This window comes from Canis lupus, chromosome 30 (genome assembly GCF_003254725.2).
Source record: "Canis lupus dingo isolate Sandy chromosome 30, ASM325472v2, whole genome shotgun sequence".
In the NCBI taxonomy this organism is placed as follows: Eukaryota; Metazoa; Chordata; class Mammalia; order Carnivora; family Canidae; genus Canis; species Canis lupus.
Window position 1 is genome coordinate 22447290 of NC_064272.1, and position 17956 is coordinate 22465245.

At 33.9% G+C, this 17956-nt stretch overlaps 1 protein-coding gene across 9 annotated transcripts in view; it reads left to right on the forward strand.

The window, feature by feature from the left end:
* Positions 1-17956, forward strand: part of TCF12 (transcription factor 12) — a 367303-nt gene that overhangs the window by 134615 nt on the left and 214732 nt on the right. For 8 of the 9 annotated variants that reach the window (XM_025472675.3, XM_025472677.3, XM_025472678.3 and 5 more), the window contains exon 4: positions 7195-7268. In XM_025472675.3, coding sequence (XP_025328460.1) covers positions 7195-7268 — 74 coding nt within the window. Of the gene's footprint in view, positions 1-7194; positions 7269-15318; positions 15381-17956 lie in introns of all 9 variants that reach the window. The other variant, XM_049104445.1, reaches the window with a different exon arrangement.

Below are 17956 nucleotides of genomic sequence, written 5' to 3' on the forward strand. Positions count from 1 at the left end.
TGAGTATATGAATCTTTTGGGAACATTTTATATTTAAAATTCCTTCTCTAGCAGTCTACTATATTATAATGACTACAAAGTGATTTTTCTTAGGGCATGTGAAGAGGTCATTTCACAGTTAATGGTCTCTAAGGTCTGTGTTGGTTTAGCTACCAATCCTAGTGAGGATTTAAGTTTCTTTAAAAGTTGTTAATAATTTTTGCTCTTTGGAAGTAATTAGTTGTTTAGCTTATAGAGTCACTTGCAATCTCACTGCTTCTCATAGAATTTTCAAAAAAGTATAGTCATTTAGAATATTGGTTTTGATTATTGTCTAAAAAAGAAATGATAAGCTAACAAATAAGGAACCAGTTTCTGCCTCACTTTTATTAAACTGATTTTATTCTACTTTATACATGCATTCTTCCATAAATATTTATTAGTACCTACTTACTGTTTTCAGTACCAAATATTTAACAGTGAACAAAATAAACTTCATCCCTATTTTCAAGGATTTTTCAATCTGTTGGTAAAAGGCAGACAATGGATGACAAAAGGATGACATTTGAATAGAGACCTGGAGGAAATTAAGGGAAAGACCATTGAGATATGGGGAGCATTTTATGAAGAAGAAAGAACAAATGGAAGGGCCCCAAGAAAGGGGCGTGTTTGGTGTATTTGAGCAAAAGCAGGGGGTCATGTTGTTGAAATAGATTGATCCAAGAGAATGATTGGTAGGAGATAAAGTCAGAGAGGTTGCAGACAGAACCTGTAAAAACATTGTAGACCAATTCAATTTTGAATGAGATGGAAACTGATGGTAGGTTTTGTGCATAGGATTGATGTGATTTGTTTTTAAAAGGTCATTCTAGTTGTTATGTAAAGAATACAGATTGTAGAAGGGCTAGAAGAAGGAGTACTCTTCAGGAGGCTATTACAGTAATATAGGTCAGAGATGATGGCTGATGGCTTGGGCTAAGATGATCATGTTAAAAATAATCACAGATTTTAGAAATGTATAAAGTCAATCTAATAGGATTGTACATTGAGAGACTTTTTTGCTGAGACTCATTCAGAGTCTGAAAGAGACAGTCAAGCCTGTTTTTACGAGTTGACTGTCTTTAGTGCCTCTAAAGAGCAAAATAACTGGCAATGCTGTTTAGATACAAGGCTTTTAGTATTTATATTGGAGAAAGGAGTACAGGTATCTTCTGCTATCCAGAAGTTCACTTTATGCCACTTGCTTTTACCAAAGACCTATATTTGTACCTGTTTTTGGTAACTGAAAGAAATTGGAAGAGGATTTTTGCTTTTACAAATGGTAATTACTTCTTTGCTTTTTGCCATTTCAAGTTACAAAAGTCTTTTCATAAGACGTTTCATAGGAATAGTCTACTTTCACAAAGCAGGGGAAACAAGATACCAGATAGCTCCTAGTATGGTACAACATACCTTGCTTGCCCCCTGGAATTTAGTTTCAATTCCTGGCCTTCAGGCAGTTATCTATCTTTTGTAAAAAGGTAGACTTGCCATTTTCTTTGGATCCTCTATTCTGTTTAAATTACTGTAATGTTTACACGGTATTTATATAGAGTGTATCTTTACATGGTATTTACATAGTATCTTTACACGGTATTTATATAGAATGATGCTAATATAGATGCTATGCTAATAACATAGCAGAATAACTGTTCGAAAGTTATTTTCAAAATTAGCCATTTTCTTGGAATTAGCCATGTGTTTACTACCTTACTCTAATATATTTGGCCCTAGAATATCCCTTCTTGTGAATTTTTGTTCTTAATAATACCAAACAGAAATTGTAATTGAATTTTAAAAAATGACCTATGCTTACTTTTATTCTTCTTACTGTTTTTATTTTTTATATACTTTTAAAAGAATTAGATGATTTTATTTGACTGTTCATTATACAGTATCTCAATTTTTTAAATAAGTTTAAAACTGTTGTAATCATTGTTAAGTCTGTCACATTAGGGGCACCATGTCTTCTCTTAAATTCACTTAGAATTTTAATATTATCATAGCTTTTTTATTTTACTTGTTTTCATTAATGTTTAATATAACAACAAAATATTTGCTATTCTAACTGATGCTGTTTCACAATAAATTCCTGGAAAAACACATTGGTAGATTATTTCACAAGTATCTAAAATCATACAATAAAAATGGTGGTGGATTTACTTGTATATTATTTTACAATTGATTGCAGCCTTGGAGTGTTATCTAAACAAATATCATTACTCCACAAATAAAATTGAGTAGAGAAACTATTGAAGAGACAAATTCATAGCTTTGATTATCTGACATAGCCATCTCTAATACGATTTATTTCATCAAATCATTTATTGAATCACCTTTTAGCAAACGGCAATCCTGCAGAATATATTATCTTTGCCTTATTTATAACAGTCCTTGGAATTTGATATTTGTGAAGTACATTTTACTTGCTAGGATAAAAAACTTGATTTCAGTGCTCCTAAAGGAGGAGTGTGTGTGTGTGTGTGTGTGTGTGTATGTGTGTTCCAACTTTATGTATGTTCCTTTTTTATAAGGATAGGTACCAAGCAGAGTGGTTGTAGTGTCTTGTTTTTCTTACCAGCTTTACTGCAAAAATATCCTAACCAGTCTTCACCCCATTCTTTGTATTGTCCCCCTTTTTCCTTTATTCCTTCTCTGCTCAAGATGGCCTACTATTACCTGAAACAAATATTTCAGATATTTGCCCAATTCCAGACCTGTTTGCACTTTACTTAGTCTCAGGTGGCAGAGTCATTGGTAACAATGAAAAAGAAAAAGGAAAAGGAATGGTCAGCAGCTTTTCTCTTCATTCATCCCTTTTACCTCCAGGCAAGTCTTTCCTGAGTTTCATCAAACCATGAGTAATGCTTTGTGTACACAAACTCTGTACTATTTTGGGTTTATGTGGGAGAAAAAAACCCCAGGTGTTTAGGGTATAGAAAAATCATTCCCCTCCCCAACCAAAGTCTGTTTCCAGTTTTTCCTAGTGGTTAAAAACTTAGAGATATCTAAAAGACTCTGTACTAGGAGAATAAAAGAAAAGAGATAGGATAGAAGTTGTGAGATAGTTTACACTTCTGGTCAGAAACTAAAGATAGTAGCATCAGAGAGGAAGCAGATAGACTAATTTTTGAGTACTTCATAGAAAAGTGAATATTGACATCTGTCAGGCTTTACCAAGAAGTTTACTTGCTTCTCCAATAATTTTGCTCTCTGACACCTCAAAAACTTTTTATCTCTTATTCCTCCTTCAGAGTCCTAGCCTCTTAAGGGGCTGTGTATGTAGTGATTCTTGTCTTATTTTTAGTTACTTTTTCTATTAAGTGAGAAGGTAGCAAATTGTTTAATTGAATTTACAAATCATTGATTTTTTTTACATAAAAATTTAATGTTCTTTACTGGAAAATATTAAAAATAGTATATATACTTTTTAAAACTGGACCTATGGAATCAAAATATATATTGGACTTTATTTAATTGGTTCCAAATAAAAGAGCATGTACTTAAGAGTATCTGTATATAAAATATTAAAGAAGAAAAGGGTCATTTAAATCTCTATATTAAATTATTGATTAACCCCCTTTTAATCTTGTTGAATAGAAATAGAATAATTTATTAGAGAGTTAAACAAGACTCAAAGTGTTTTTACCACTTAGCGATTATTAGATTTTCTCTTACATCTACCATTTTAATCTATCCATCAAGGAATTAGCTTCTCTAAAATTATTGACATTGGAATGCATAGACTAGAAATGGGAAGGAAATAAAATACATGGCAGTGATGGTACAGATGTATCTTAATATTTTCCCCCTGATCACTGTATTGCAACTATATTGTTTTTCTTGTCGGTAAATAGTTACTTAGGTTTTTTATCAATTTGTATAAATTTTGGTCTTTTAAGTTTATTTCCTGTGTATGATTTCTTTTTTTCTGCTTACCTTGGTCTTATGGTTGAACTTTGGAAAGTTTATTATTCCTGTCATACTTTTGTTTGTACAACCATTGTCTTCAACAGAAAGGAGTCATTGATGCTGAAAGATGACTCTTGCCTTTGTCAGTGCCAGCCACGACCTTCTACTCAGTCTGGATATGTTAACAATAAAACTATAGAGCTCTGAGTTTAAAACCTAGCCAGATCCTTATTAGTCTGTAGCATCCTTTGAACATTGCCCCCTGCCCTTGCCATGTCTAGTATCATTGATATGTCATACTCTTTAGATATTGGCTTAATTAATTACCATCTCATTCAATTCATTAAATCTTTGCTTTTCTTTTATGCCATGGAACTAATTAGTGTCACTTGATGAAAAATGAGTATGTGTTTTCACAGAATTTCATATATCTTTAAAAATCTTGTCTATGATGTTTTCTGTTGAAGGCACTCATCTTTTTGTATTCTCTTTTACAGATGTATGTAAATAATACATAGACCTCATATTTATTGTTTATTTGATAATTAGATAGTTCAGAGTCATAAAACAAACTGTGGTCTTTTTATTTTCATTAGGATAGGATCATCAAAATAAGTTTCTATTCTATGCTCTGAACTTTCATTGAAAGTGTCATTCCCCATCTCTCCCCAGACCCACCATTCTATGTTTTGTCTCCATAGATTTGACTACTCTAGGCACCTTATATAAACAAAATTGTACAATATTTGTCCTTTTTGTGACTGGTTTATTTCACTTAGCATAATGTCTTTGGGAGCATCCAGTTGTAGCATGTGTAAGAATTTCCTTCATTTTTAAGGCTGAATAATATTCCGTTGTATGTGTATGTCACATTTGTTTATCCATCCATCTGTCAATGAATACTTGAGTTGCTTCCACCTTTTGACTGCTGTAAATAATGCAACAGAATAGGGGTGTACATGGGGGCACCTGGGTGGCTTAGTGTTTGAGCGTCTGCCTTTGGCTCAGGGGGCGTGATCCTGGGGTCCTGGGACTGAGTCCCACATCAGGTTTCTATGGGGAGCCTGCTTCTCCCTCTGCCTATGTCTGTGCCCCTCTCTGTGTGTGTCTCATTAAAAAAAAAAAAAATTTGAGTCTCTGCCTTCAGTAGCCAATATAAGTTTGTATTTGACTTGGGCTATGTAGTATAAAAAAATGTTAAACTTATATAGAAAAATAGTTGCAAATGGAAAGTATTTTCAAAAAATTAAACTTTTCGTAAATTTATTTGCAGTTTCATACATAGTATTTTATTACTAGATTTTGTGGGGGTTTATAATAAACAGCCTTTGTCTTGGATTGAGCCTTATAGGAATTCTGGCTGCTGTTCTAAGGTGTTGATTACAAAGCAAATGCTTGGAAGATAGCCCACAGGTAACTAGTGATACTGGAGAGATGGTAACAAAGTATATTTTTAGTGATATTTCCCAAACTTGTAGAATCTTTCCTAAGTCTAGAATTTTAGTAAGAATTATCCAAGCATGAACAAAACACTTGTGTATTTTTATTCATGATCTCTGTGTTTTCAAAGTTTCTGGTTCACTTGGAATTGTGCCTAGAGTGTTTTCTGTAGTAGGCACTTCTCTTTTCTCTACAGTGTTTTTAAAAACTTTAAAAAATATCACTTACTGTAGAAAGTACAGACTCATAAAAAGAAAAAATTAAAGTTTTCCAGCTGAATTAGTGATTAGTAGATTCTACTTTGGAAGCTGACTCTTCTTTCCCTGTTTGTCACCTATCCCTTCAGTTGGCAATTCTGTCCCTGTGCAAGAGGCTTGGGAATCGTGGCTAGTTGTTGGAGAATTTGTGTATTTAACCTACTACAGACTACATTCTCATCTAAGTCACAGAGGACTTCAAGGAATTTTTTTTTTTTTTTAAAGAAAAAGGGGTTGTAAACTTAGCAGAATGTTGTCTTTATACCATCTAGAGTTTTCTCATGCAAGAATGAAAAAAGTCAGTTTTTTGTGTTTCATCATAGAAAACTTGGAAAGGGTTGGGAAAGGGATATCCTGTTAGAAGTCAAGGAAAAAAAAGACTGATCCTCAGAACAGAAAAGGGAGAGATACCTGGGTTGAGAGGTCTCCAGCTCTTTTCACTTTTTCTAGGGACTGACTGGAAGGTGAGAATAATGGAGTCAGATCTACAGATGATACATTAAGGAGCACAATGAATTGATTTTTTTGTTAATCCTTTTTCATTTTGAGTTATCCTTTGCAAGTTTCATAAGAGTAGATCTCATTTAGAATCAGATTTTAGAGATTTCACTAGGATGAATTGTCACATCATTTTTATTAGTTTTAATGTAACTAACGTTGATTTGATATGATTTGGTATAGTTTGATTTAGTTTGGTATCTTCAGTTTAGAACATCTAATCAATTTTACATTAGAAACCAATTTTATTAACTTGAACAGTTCAAATTGTTTAATTCTCTTTTTCTTTTCTTTTCTTTTTTTTTTTTTTTTTTAGAGAGGAGGCAGGGGAAGGACAGAGAGAGAGTCTTAAGCAGGCTCCATGCCCAATGCAGAGCCCAATGCAGGGCTTGATCTCACAACCCTGAGATCTGACCTGAGCACAAATCAAGAGGCAGACAATTAACTGGGCCACCAATGCACCCAACTTGGTGTCATTTTCTAAGGCTTATCCATTAGAACTAAATTCATATTTTTGTGCACATAGAACTAACCCATAGAAAGTTGGGGGTTTCATCTACTCTTAGAAATAGCAGTGGAGGGCAGCCCTGGTGGCTCAGCGGTTTAGCGCCTTCTGCAGCCCAGGGTGTGATCCTGGAGACCTGGGATCGAGTCCCACATCAGGCTTCCTGAATGGAGCCTGCTCCTCCCTCTGCCTGTGTCTCTGCCTGTCTCACTCTCTGTGTCTGTCATGAACAAATAAATAAAATCTTTAAAAAAAAAAAAAAAAAAAGGAGTAGCAGTGGATGGAGACAGAAATGAGGAGACCTAGGTTATACCCTACTTTAAAGTCTCCAAAGACGTGGTTTTGAAATTGTTCATTATATATAGGGTGCTGTATGGAGCAGTAATGAGGACTTTCTGGGATAACTTATTTTCTTCGGGTTTCTGAGACAAGATTTGATATACAGCTAGTTCCATACAAATGCAAATACCGCTTACTGAATTGTACTCTCTGCTATACTGTATAAAAACAAATCCATTATAGTAGCCTTTTGGATTTATGTCTTTCACTTTCTTCTCTCCTTAGGTATGGATGAACGAGGAGGTACAACATCTTGGGGAACAAGTGGTCAACCAAGCCCCTCTTATGACTCATCTAGAGTAAGTTCATTCATCAGCCAGTCCTTGATTAAAACTATAAAGTCATTTGGCAGAATAAGTAAGATTTTTTTGTACACGAGCTCTGATTCCTAAGAGATATGAAGACTAACATATTTACATGGGAATACTGTAGAATACGCAGTACCTTCATGGTAGATTTAATTTTTTAAAAAATTTTAATTTACTGCCATACTTTGGGAGTTTATTCTATCTCTTACAATGAAAGAAGTGTTCTTGGTGTTATTTCTACACTTGGATTACCTGCAATACTCTTGGGAGTGTTTGGAATGCCTCACTAAGTATTCTTCATACATTGCCATTTTTCTTTGTGTATTGTTTTCTTCCTGTATTACCTTTGAGAGATGGCACTGACTTTCAAGTATCAGTTTCCAGTCTTTCCTCTTCCATTCTTGTTCTAGTAGTCATCAGCTGTTTATATCAGGGACTCTATAGCCCTGTCTCTTGGAAGCATATCAAAACAGACATAACAGATGACATTTCTTGATTGGCAGTTAGAAAATAGGACTGAGCTAACATTTTACGCTGGGAAAGGTCAAAAAGAGCCCTTTTTTTAGCAATAAACAGATCCCCCAAAACTTTAAAATAATGAGACTGAAAGATTAAAAATTAGACCAAAGAATTGTCAGTAAAATTAAACTATATGTTCTCAGACTCTGCAGTAAATTGGTGAGGTTAAGGGATACCTTTTCAAAAACGTTATACTTAAAACAAAAAACAAAAAAACAAAAAACGTTATACTTTGAATGAATAATGAACTATTTACTTCTTTAGAATTAACCAGTAGAAGATAGACATAAAAATTTATGGATACTCAACCCTTGAAGCAAATTGGCGTAAGTGGAAGGAAGCAATATGTGATTAGAGCTCATAGTCTCCATATGGGTTATGCTGTTTTGCATTGAAAAACACAGAGTTAAAATATGTGGTTTGTTATATATTTGGCTGTAGCCTATGTTTAATTTATTTTATATAATTTTGGGAGAAAAAGACTAGTCATGTAGAGCCCAAAAAGATATTCAGAGAGACAATTAAACATGGTTTTTAGTGTTTTCCTTTAGGTACTCAGTGCTGAAAAAAGCTGGTTTGTAATGTAAAGAGCACTGTCTTGGGCACCATAAGACTTGGATTTATCAACTCTGTGGTGAAATCTTGGACACCTTATTTTACCATGGGGATAGTTAAACTGATTGATGTCCAAATTTCCTTCCACTTTTAAAAGTTTTTGATTCTTTAAATAATATTGTGAATAGAAAAGGTAGATTTCCTGTTTATTTATTTTTTAAAAAAGAGATTTTCTTTATTTATTCATGAGAGACACAGAGAGAGGCAGAGACACAGACAGAGGGAAAGGCAGGCTCCATGCAGGGAGCCCGATGCGGGACTCGATCCCGGGACGGGGATCACGCCCCAAGCCAAAGGCAGACACTCAACCGCTGAGCCACCCAGGTGTCCCAGATTTCCTGTTTAGATTGTGAAGTATGGATTTTACATAGTGGAGAACAAAATATTACTTACTAATATTGGATTATTTTTTTTCAAAGTCTTGAGTTACTGTGTGATAACATTATTTCTTAAAATCCATTGTGATGCTTTTGTACCTTATGTTTACTTTCCTTTCAAACTTTTTTTTTTAACTTACTGTGTTCTTCTAGGAGAAGAGAACATAATAGTGTATCCAGACTTTTACATATTTCATGATTCTGAAATTAAGTTTGCCCCTAGAGATGGGCTTCACAGTAAATCTTCCTTTTCTTTTTTGCTGTTAGATCTATCGGTCAATGTGAAATGCTGTTTTTCACTCTTAATTTTTTTTAGTCTATATTATGTACAGTGAAAAGTTATATATATTTTTTCTTACCTGTCTACTGAGAGATCAGATAGAACGTGATTTAATACTACCCTTTATTTTTATTTTCACTGAAATCCGCTCTTCCACTAACTTTGCTGCTTCCGCCCTAGTCATGATTTTGAACCTAGAATGGTTTAGCTATCTAGTTAAGAAGTTATTTTTTTTATTATGACTTCGATTTAATTCTTCCCTGAACTCTTCTCACCAGAGAAAGACATTTATGGTTATCTTTCAAGCTGCTCTCAACACTGATTTATAGAAAGTTTATCAACTTTTTGAGTTTATTATTAAACACCATCTACTAAGTTGACTGTTTTTCACTATTGTAAGTACAGATGAATATAATTTTGTTAATAAGAATTTCAGTTTACCAAAGTACTTTATTCTACTGAGTATAATAGCATTTGAGTTTTTTAAACTTAGAAGTAAATACTGATATTGGCTATAAACCAATTTTGACACATTGTTTATAAAATTATTAACAAGCCAATTTAAAATATAATGAAATTATAGATACTTTTGTAGAAATAGTGTCATTGAAATTTATTTAGACTTTACCAGTATAAATAATAACATTTGCATCACAAGCAAGTTGTGTTATTTTTTAAATAATTTGGTTTTATATTGCTGATAGGAAATTTTTTTATTTTACTTTTTGTAAATCTTGAAAATATTTAATAGGCCACAATAATTTGGTTTTATATTGCTGATAGGAAATTTTTTTATTTTACTTTTTGTGAATCTTGAAAATACTTAATAGGCCACAATAAAAAGTATATAAATCTACAGAATGAGTAGTTTGGTGGAGTTATAAAGCATATGCTCCTAGTTTAGTTGGATTCAACTGAGTTGCTGTTCTCCCTCCCTCCCTGCCCGACTAAAACTGTAAGGGAGAAAGAATAATTTTTTGGATTACTGTAAAATCATATTTGGCACATGAACTCTATTAGTACTACTCTATTAGTGTATTATAACCATGCATTTTACTGTACAAGATTGGCTACACCAAGTCATGTAGGTTGAACTTAGTATCTATTTAACAGCTTTTTAAGGGGAGTGTTTACTTTGCATACTTTTTGCCTAACAGGTACTGACTTTAAATCTAACAAAGATAGCCTTCTGCTCTAGTAACCTTAATATGTAAGTGAGCTCTACTGGAGTTGTATGGTTAAGAGGCCACAAACCTCTCATCAGTGTAAATAGTCTCATACATGTTTTCTCAGAGTAGGAGAAGTCACTCCAGCAGAGCTCCTGTCTGCCCTATTTTTCCCAAATCCACAAAGAAAAGTAGCCTCACAGTATTCAGGTGATTCGTTGAGTTTCTAGTTATCAGAACTATCCATAGCGCATCATTCAAGAGAGAATTTTTGTTAGGCAGACACAGAAATAAGTGCTGTATCTAATAGTGGTTATAGAAGAAATGGTAGACATGGTCAGCATTTTTAAGAAATGTGGAAATGAGACAGCATGTTTGAGGCACTCATAAGAAATCATAAGGAAGTAAGAGCACTTGTGACATATCCCTCAAACCTCTCCACCTTTGGTAGAGTCCTGGTTTCTGCACCATTGACCTGCTGCCTACCTGTGCAGAACAAAACACACCAATTAAAAAATAACAGCATCATTATGATGTGAATAACACTTTTATTTTCAGAAATATATGAAAAGTGGTGATTAAAGCACCAGAGATTGAAAAGAGTGATTAAGATCTCAGATAGTTTAGATGAGAGCAGGAGATATAAGGAGTTCCTCCTTCCCTTAGTTTTTATCCTTTCCTATAAACAAATGTTTTCTATATTTGACATTGCACCAGGTATAAAGGGCAGAGAATACCATGATTTTTGTTATTTACTACCGTATTAATGATTTATTCTAGTTCCAAATTTTTTTTTCCATCCTCTTTAAAAGGCAGTGGTCAGGAGCACAGCTTCTGGAGCCAGAGTGCCAGGGGCATTAATCCCAACTCTGCTACTTACTGCCTGTATGATTCTGGACAAGTTACTCAAATTCATTGTACCTTAGTTTATTCATTTGTGAAATGGGATAATAAGTACTTTATAAGGTTGTCATGAATTTTAAATGCATGTAACTTTATGATTAAGTGAGATAAATATAGGTGAAGTGCTTAAATCAGTGGTACTTAGTGCTGTGTGTTGGCTTTAATTCATTGTATTTCAGAATTTATTAACTAGATCTATGTGTAATGATTAACCAAATTTAAATGAATGAATATATTTGTAGTTGTGCTACATCCTAAGTGTAATGAATAAGCATTATTTGCTGATTTTGTCCTACATAATATACTTCCTTTAGATTTTTAAGAGACATAAATAAAATACTTCTTTTCCCCTTCATTTATCTATTTCTTTCTTGGGAAAGCCGAAGTCCTGACAAACTTAGTTGTAAAAGTTTTACTCTGTCTAGTACAATGCTTTTTATGTAATAGATGCTCTGTACATATATGTTTACTGAATATAATCAAATTGGGGAAGAATTGTTAGATTTACTAGATTAATTGTGTTTGGAAATGGAAAAGAATCAAAGTTGATTTATGATGAAGCTCTCAAAGCTCGAAGTAGATGGTGGTGGTATTAATGGTAATAGGCTTCCTTTTTCCCCTGCTTACAAGTTATTGTCCTGATTGATGATATTACTTAGTGAAGCATTTAATAAAATGACTTTAAGATCACTGACTCTGGAGAATTGTAGTTTGTGACATTGGACAAGTGACTCAACCTCTTTGTGCCTTGATTTCTCATCTCTAAAATTATGATAATTTTGCATATACTTTGTAGGGTTTGAGTAAAGATGAGTTCTAATAATAGCTGTGAAGTATTTCATTTATTGAAGCAATAAATGAAAGCTGCTATTACTATTATTACCATCATTATTATTATTACCTCCAAATATCTAATGTTTCGTTGTTCATTTTCATGGTCGTATTTCCTGCTGTACAAATTCCATTTCTGAAATGTTGTGTGATCATTTTAGTTCATGGAAATTCCAAGGGGCCACATCATCTTGGGTTTCTTGCCCTCTCAGCTTTGCAACCCAGCCTGACCAAGCTCAGAGTACTGAAGTATCATTGGGGTTTGCATCCTAGAGTTATGATAGGGCTTACAGGAAAAGGGAACAGTCTTCTTGTTGACACTCTTTCCCTAAGATACAGAATTTTTCATTTCTCAGTTTAAAAAGTAAGAGAGATCAGTGGTACGTAACCACTAATAAAAATTATAGGCACCAGCAGTGACCAGCAGTTGATGTTTTAATTATGAGCATTTTTCAGGTTATATACAATCTATTGTAGTTATTTTAGGGGAAAAAAGCAACATTCAATTGCACGGAGTTTGATTGCTTATTTTTTCTAATTGTTAAATTTTTATCATGGTTGTTCCTTCTCTGTATAAATATGGTTTGCACAGTGAAACAGTCATGTCCATGTTGCTCTTCCTTTCCTCCTGATTTTGCAGTATCATAGAATTTCAAAACTGGAAAGTGTGTTAGCTATCTATATCCAGTCCTTTTATTGTATGGGTGAGGAAACTAAGAGAGTTTGAAATTTGGCTAGGTTGAGATAGGTGCTGTTGATAAAAAACACACAAAAGGTTTGGCTAGACAGTCTGTCTAGTTAGTGATAGACTCTGGCCTAGAATTCAAATATTCAAAATTTTGCAGTTACTTTTTAGCCCCCCTACCTTTGTATTTCCCAAGTCAGAGAAGAAATGTCTTAAATTTTCTGCCATATACTAAAGGAATGGGGGAAGAGAGGAGAAAACTGAAGAGAAAAGAGGATCTGCAATTGATATTTCAAAAGAGGACATGGAACATGGTATAATTAAAAAAAAAATTAAAGTTACCTAGCCAGCATAGTATAGTGTGATGTGAGGTAGACACGCATAGAATTTAAGAGCTTGAACATTGAAATCAAGTTGTATGAGTTCTATTTCTGGCACTTCTACTTCCTAGCTCTATGACTCGGTAAATTATTTCTCTTTGCCTCAATTTTTTTTTCTTTTTCTTTTTTTCATTGATAGAAAGGAGGTGGGTACTAATAATAACTACCTTAGTAAATTTCCGGACTTAGGCCTATTAGTGGAGTAGGGGAAAACCAGTTATGTGGTGATGAGTTGGCTTTAAAATACTAGGTTTAGAGGCTACATGTGACTCAGCACAAAGTAACTTCAAAGACTTCTAATTAAGAAATAAATAGTAAGTGTATGTTCTGAGTTCTTTGATTTTAATGCGTACTCTGACTTTTTGCTACCTGTTAGAGTGAGGTAGCAAAATGAGGGTTCATTTTATTACAAAAAAAAAAAAAAAGGCACCAGCAGTGGTCATTTCTCAAACCATTTGTCAGGAGTACACATGGACGGCAGCCTGATAGACCACATCAGGTAGAAAATGAATATAAGAGTACAAAGATTCAGAGTTGCTCTAGCCTCCTAAGACTCATACATACACAACACCATAGATTGGATACTTCCTTTGGGTAAGGGAAACAAAAATAAATAAAAATTCAACTAGAAGAGACATACAGCTTTCAAATTCCATGAAAACTAAAATGAGTCCCTAACATTATCTGGACGAGTTTAATGTTACCTCTCTAGCTGTTCCTAGACCATTTCTGTCTGATGTAACTAAAGTAATCTTTAATTTTGCTTATTATTCTCTCCCTTCTTAGCAGATATTCAGTGTCTTTTCATTCATGTGGATGAGCTTGGCAAACAGCCACTCTAGTTTGATGGATAACAAGTTGGAGATGAGGTAATAGAGCCTCAGTTCCCCTCAGGTGCTATCTATTCATTTCGACCCCAGGAAGGGTTATACTGCTGGAGCTTGGAGAGAGCCCGATATGTAGGTCATTTACATTTGACGGTAGAGAGGCCTTGGGAATATCTAGGGGTAGAGAGAACCTGTAGTTTTCTTCTCCCAGTATAGCACAGTGTAATGAGAGCTACCTTTGTAAATAAGGATAACATTGTCTCTCTGCTTCAAAGGAACTTGTGCTTTACTCTGGTTCTCCAGTTTTAAAAAGCTGAGATGTGTTAGGTGCACTCAGTTTCTGCATCATTAAAAGTGAACAAAGCATATTTTAGAGTTCAGGAAGTGTGATTAGAAATACAAGTCTTATTTACCTAAAGAGTTAAATAAATTATAAAACTTTAACTCTTAAGGCAGTAATAAAGAAGCTATAATTATTAAGCAGCAAATAGTTAATTATTAAATTAATTTCACTGATTATCATGGCATTACAGGAGATGGAGAAATTACTTTCAGTGATCAGGAAAGAGTGAAGAGGAAGTGTTTGAGTAGACTGTTGTAGGACAGACAATATTTGTATGAGTAAGATTGAAAGGGATAGCTTTCTGGAATGTGGAATGATGGGACCAAGTTCAGAGACCTCAAAATCACAAAATTCAGTAAAGAGTAAATGATCTTGCTATATAGGTAAATAATGTGTGTGATTAGGCAGGTAACCTTTCTGTTCAGGAAATGTAGTCTATCTTTTGATGAGTAGGGAGCTACTTAAAAATAAATATTTATGCAGGGAATGACACGAAGGGTTTTGTAAATAAACATCAGTATATTGTAGTATGAGGGATGGATCCAAAGTGAGGGAATGACAAGAAATAGTGTGATCTGGTAAAATGTTACTACATAGGCCTCCTTGAGATGAAATAAGACATAGATTAGGATGATAGGATCAAGAATACAAAATAATGGAAAGAGGAGAGATATCTCAAAGGAAAAAAAATGGCACATTTGGCAACTGAGGAAGATATAAAATTGTATAGATTTCCTCCCCCCAACAGAATGGCGACTCCTGAATTAAACTCCATGTGTTTTATTCAGGCTTTGATAAGGTAGCTGTGGTTGTGTTATCCAACTACCAGATTGATTTTGATAGTTTCCCTTATAAAAGGGAGAATCTAGTTGTGTGAATCAAAAGATAAATTTTTACTCATTGTCCTCCATTGATACCATTGATGGGTAATAAAGTTTAGTGTTACTTCCTCTTGTCTAGAGTAGATATTTTCTCTAGATTGTTTATTATTTGCTATTGTTTTTATTTTCGAAGGGGAAAATGGTGTAGGTTTTAATAGCTGCTACGAGTTCAAATGCAATAATTAGAAAGGACACACAAATTTTGAAATAGTATTTTATGCCTCTTGATCTCAGGTACAAAACACGAGATGAAGCAGTTAAATAGCAAAGCAAGACAGGAGGGACAGAGAATTAAAGTAAGTGTTTTCTATATATTGCATCTATGTTCCCATTAATCTCTGTTTTGTTATGTAACTGCTCCTTCTGAATGTTCTGAATGTGAAGAAAAACTATTGGGTGAGCAAAGAGTGTATTTTAAAGTTAGGTTTAAATAAACCCATGAGGGAAAATGTTGTTTGTTACTCTTCTTTGCATTCAAAACAGCATCTGCCTGTAACTTGTGATCTTAGTTCTTGGATAAGGAAAAAGTTGGGTTAGGATGATGTAAGCTCCTTTAAATCTCTTACTAGCACTTATTTAAGATGAAAGAAATCACACACCTAATCAGGTTGTCTACTTTTCCATCTTAAGCTAGACAGACCTATTTTTTTTTTTTTTTTTCAGTTTAGCCATTCTTCCAGGGACAGAGTCCATTCAGATGCTGTCAAATAGTTTTTGGAATCAGCCTTTATGTTAGTTTGTCACCTCACAAACTGGTTTCACTTAACTTTGCATGCTTGTCATATAGCATCCTTATCAGGACTGATCTTCATAATTTTCTTTTCTAAATCTTCTCATTGTTTAGTCTTTAGCAAATGAAAGTCAAAACTTACTAATCTTTGAATATCTCTTCAGTCCCTTTTTGTAATTTGTTTAGTTCTTATTTCTGACAACAGTTTTATTATTTTCTTTAGATTTACATATTTCTTATAAGAACAGAATGGAGGATAGATTCAGCTGAATACCTTTCTAGGTCCACTTAGTCTATTTTTGTTAATAGCAATTAATCATAACTAGCATTTGTTAAAATATTGTATAAAGCCTTTCGCATGTTCCCTATTTTAAGCTTCACACCAGCTTCTCAAGAAGCCATTTTTAAAATCCTGTCCATTTTAGAAGTGAGGAAATTGAGGTTCAGAGAAAGTGGATAACTAAACAGATATTGAACATCCAAGACTAATAGCCAGGGTATGACTCTAAATTACTCTTCCTTTCTACCATGTCACACTTGCCAAAGTGTAAAAGACCCCAAAACAGTTGTTATTCCTCCTTGTCCAGGACTTGAAAGAGAAGATACTCTAGAAGTTGTAAGATGATGGTACTGTCATTATTTCTTATAAAACTATTATTTACATTTTGTACTTAAAAGTAAAAGCCATAGAATCAGTAAGTTTATTTACTTCATGGTTGCACCACTATTTTGACATTGGAAAAGATAAGATACCTAATTTCTGAGCCTCATATTTCTCATCTGCAAAGAGATTTATCTCGTAACAAGTGTGTGAAAAATATAGGAAATTCTAGAAAGCATAATATCTGGAATGTATTAAGTAGTCTATAAGTATTCCTCTTCTTATATCCAGTCTCATAAAAAAAAATCACAGATCCATTTTGATACAAAACCACATAGGAAGTTTACAAGTCTCAGATGCCCCTTAGAAAAAGCAGGTGTTTTGAATTCCTGGGGTATGTCCTGAACAAGATGAGGGACCTGTTGCAATTTTTAAATGACCAACAAGAGGGTTCTGTATGTAGGTCAGGAAAAGTAAATTGTTCACAAAATTGAAGCTGTTGGAAAACTTTATTGCATTACAGATCTTGGGATTTAAAGATTATTGGGGAAAACTTGGCAACCCAGATATTTATGAATGTAGATTCTTACTAATCTGCATTCTCTTTTTTTATTTTTATTTGTTTACTAATCTGCATTCTTATGACTGAATGTAGACTCCTAAGTTCCTTAAATTTGTTTGAAAGGATATCTACTCCACAGGGTAGTTATGAGATCTTAAATGAGTTTATGTATGTCAAAAAGGCTTAGCATGGGCAATTAATTTTAGTCCCTTTTGTGATGTACTTGTTCTCATATATTTCTAACAATTTTATTTTGAAAATAACAAGCATGGAGTGTTTTCTTTCAGTGTATTGAACTGATACTTAATCCCTTTGTGCTACCAAATAAAATAATTAATGTGGTTTTATATTATAATGTGCTACTTTTTGCATGGAGCAGACCCTCTTCTTGATGTTTAGTTTAAGAAGTCATTTAGTGGGCAGTCCTGGTGGCTCAGCAGTTTAGCGCCACCTTCAGTCCGGGGCGTGATCCTGGAAACCTGGGATCGAGTCCCGCATTGGGCTCTCTGCATGGAGCCTGCTTCTCCCTCTGCCTGTGTCTCTGCCTATCTATCTCTATCTCTATCTCTATCTCTGTCATCTCTGTGTGTGTGTGTGTCTTTCGTGAATAAATAAATAAAATCTTAAAAAAAAAAAGTCATTTAGTGATTGACAAGAAAGTATCAACTGTCCTGTAAGCCAATATCCTCTCTGTATTGGTGATACCATCATATCTCATTGAGTTTTTGGAGTTCTTGCTCTTTAAATATTATTCTTGATTTTCCACTAACCTTACCTTACTCTCTTAGATCAGTTTTTACTCAGTTATTTTTCTTCCCAGTTTAGAATTTTGTAGTCTTCTCTTGGGCTTGTACTCTATGGGCTGTTCACATGGAATCCTTTTTTCTCTCAGTTCTTTCATTCATGCGGCATTTATTGAGATTTGAGATTCCATAAGTTTCTGGTCTATGGACTAGTTAAGCAAAATAAAATGATCACT